Consider the following 2,167-nt stretch of genomic DNA (forward strand, 5'->3'; position numbering starts at 1 on the left):
TACATTTATGAGGTGGTATTATGTAATTTGATATATACATATGTAAGTAGCTTTAGAGTGCATCAAATATAATCTCATTTTATAATTATTTATAATTAGTATTTTTTTGAGCATATATATAATTAACTTTAAGTTAGTTGATTATGACACTTCCAAGAAATGATTGACCCTTCGATCATTTGTCCACAAGACTACAACACAAATACCAAATTCACATTATCCTTGGTAAGGAGAAATAAATGAGAGCATAAAAACATCTTAATTCATAACGAAAATACCAGCCAGTGCTGCAACCAAGATGTCGACATTTTAGACTCTATTATGGCAGAGGATGTCGAAATCTTAGTCAAAAGCACGCAGCACGCCTATATTTATTGCAATGGCGGAAGCTGACAAAAAGTACATCTCAAGATCTTAAAACCTTGATGTTGCTAATGGAAAAATTAATCCAGATTCAAGAATTTGATCTAAATTAACTAATCAAACCAAAATCCCTCAAAAGGTTGAACGAAAAACCATAAACAATTGAATCAAGTACTCTACAGCTAGCCTTCAAAAACTTGAACAAGCTTCTTCTCTTTATGTACAATGCGATCCTGCGCAATGAGTACAACTGCATCCCTAGCTAGGGCCGTTGAAGGCGGCAGCCAAATACCCGACTTTCAACCCAGATTTGCTAGCAAAATTATCTCTGCAATGGAAAGATATAGCCGGGATGGAATCAAACCCGACCGGTCTCTTTGCTGGAGCAGAATCATTAAACTCTGGTGCATCTCGAGCCGGAAGTTCATTGACGGTACGCCTGTAACTAGCAAACCACTTGGATTGCATGTACCCGCTTAGCCTCCAGGGCGGCATGTGCATGTCCCGCCTCTTCATGGATTCTTTCATTGCTGTGCACGTTAGCTTAACAATCTGCTTGAGGTCCTTGGATTTACCGACGTAAATTGGTGGGAGAACCTCCAGTAATGAAGCGTAACTGGTTGTTGGTCGAGCTATTTCAAATTCTCTCGCTAGATTTACTTCAACAATGTAGCAAGTTCCATTAACATTCACATCGACATATTCATAATTCCCAGCAGGATAATACCGTAATTTCTTCCACTGGGATTTACACAGACCTGTTCGTGGAAACCGTAATTAAATTAGAGCTTATCACTTTGTAATTGACACTGCATATCATTGTCAAAATCAATATTTACTGCCTCATAAATCCCTTAGGTTAATACAAGAAATTATGAACAGAAGTGCTAAACCAAAAAACTGACCAGCATCAAAGCCCTTGTCGCGCAAACGAGACATCAACTGACGCTTAAAATCCTTGGACAACCTATCCCCTATGATCCCACATGCAAGTTCTGTCTCTCTGCAAATCTTTTGCTTCATTTCGTCTTCTTGGTTGCCATCATGGGCGTTGCTTAGCAAACTCTGTAACGTATGTTTCGCCTCAGATTCTGACCAATAACCATCGGTTTCATCTAGCTCTTTCTCTCCCTCTTGATGAACTTTTCCTTCATCATTTTCAACCTCGAAATCTCTCTCGAAGAAAGAATTTACAAGATCTGAAAGATCAGTTGAACCCTCTGGAGAGTGCTCGCTGCCGCTGCTCTCGCAGAGCCGCCGGGGGGCCTTGGCTGCTTCGTTGAAAGCCACTGCTATCCTATTCAACCTCGCTGGGATCCTCGACATCATAGACAGATGAAAATGTTAAAGAAACTCTCTATCCTGCCCGTTTCCTGTCTCACTTCTTTTGGGAGAGAATGATCGAAGGGGACGAAAATTTGGATCTACTAAGTTACTTATATCGAAAGAAAGAATTTTAGTTCTAGGCAATTCTATCCTCCTACTGTCATCATCCTAGTGTCATAGACAAAAGCCAAAGCACATTCAATTAGAATAGTCCCCAAAAATCAGGCTAGATTACTAAGAGATGGTGAAACAATAATGAAAATTATAACAGCATTATATTTATGGAGAGTGGAGATAAATACAGAATATTCTATGGGTGTACCCAAGCTTAATTCTTCTATGAACATACCCCCTTTACAAGGCCAAATACAATTTGCTATTGGCACGTAGGTCATTTTTAGTTAATTATCTCAATAACTGCATTAATTATATGATTTAAATATTTGTTAATTTACTATTGGCACAACCAAATTATCAA

General features: G+C 38.6%; 1 protein-coding gene across 1 annotated transcript; it reads right to left on the reverse strand.

Annotated features, from left to right (window-relative positions):
* On the reverse strand, positions 345-1,908 carry LOC18604175. Its single transcript, XM_007036528.2, has 2 exons — positions 1,269-1,908; positions 345-1,121 (listed from the first exon to the last, which is right to left on the reverse strand). Exons 1-2 carry the CDS (start codon positions 1,690-1,692, stop codon positions 622-624), a joined length of 924 nt encoding a protein of 307 aa, XP_007036590.2. The 5' UTR covers positions 1,693-1,908; the 3' UTR covers positions 345-621.

The sequence above is a fragment of the Theobroma cacao genome, chromosome 3 (assembly GCF_000208745.1).
Source record: "Theobroma cacao cultivar B97-61/B2 chromosome 3, Criollo_cocoa_genome_V2, whole genome shotgun sequence".
NCBI lineage: Eukaryota > Viridiplantae > Streptophyta > Magnoliopsida > Malvales > Malvaceae > Theobroma > Theobroma cacao.

Coding starts and splice junctions, on each gene's coding strand:
- LOC18604175 (XM_007036528.2), bottom strand. CDS start 1,692: ATGATGTCGAGGATCCCAGCGAGGTTGAATAGGATAGCAGTGGCTTTC. Junction 1,122..1,268: donor CGACAAGGGCTTTGATGCTG/GTCAGTTTTTTG, acceptor TTCCACGAACAG/GTCTGTGTAAATCCCAGTGG.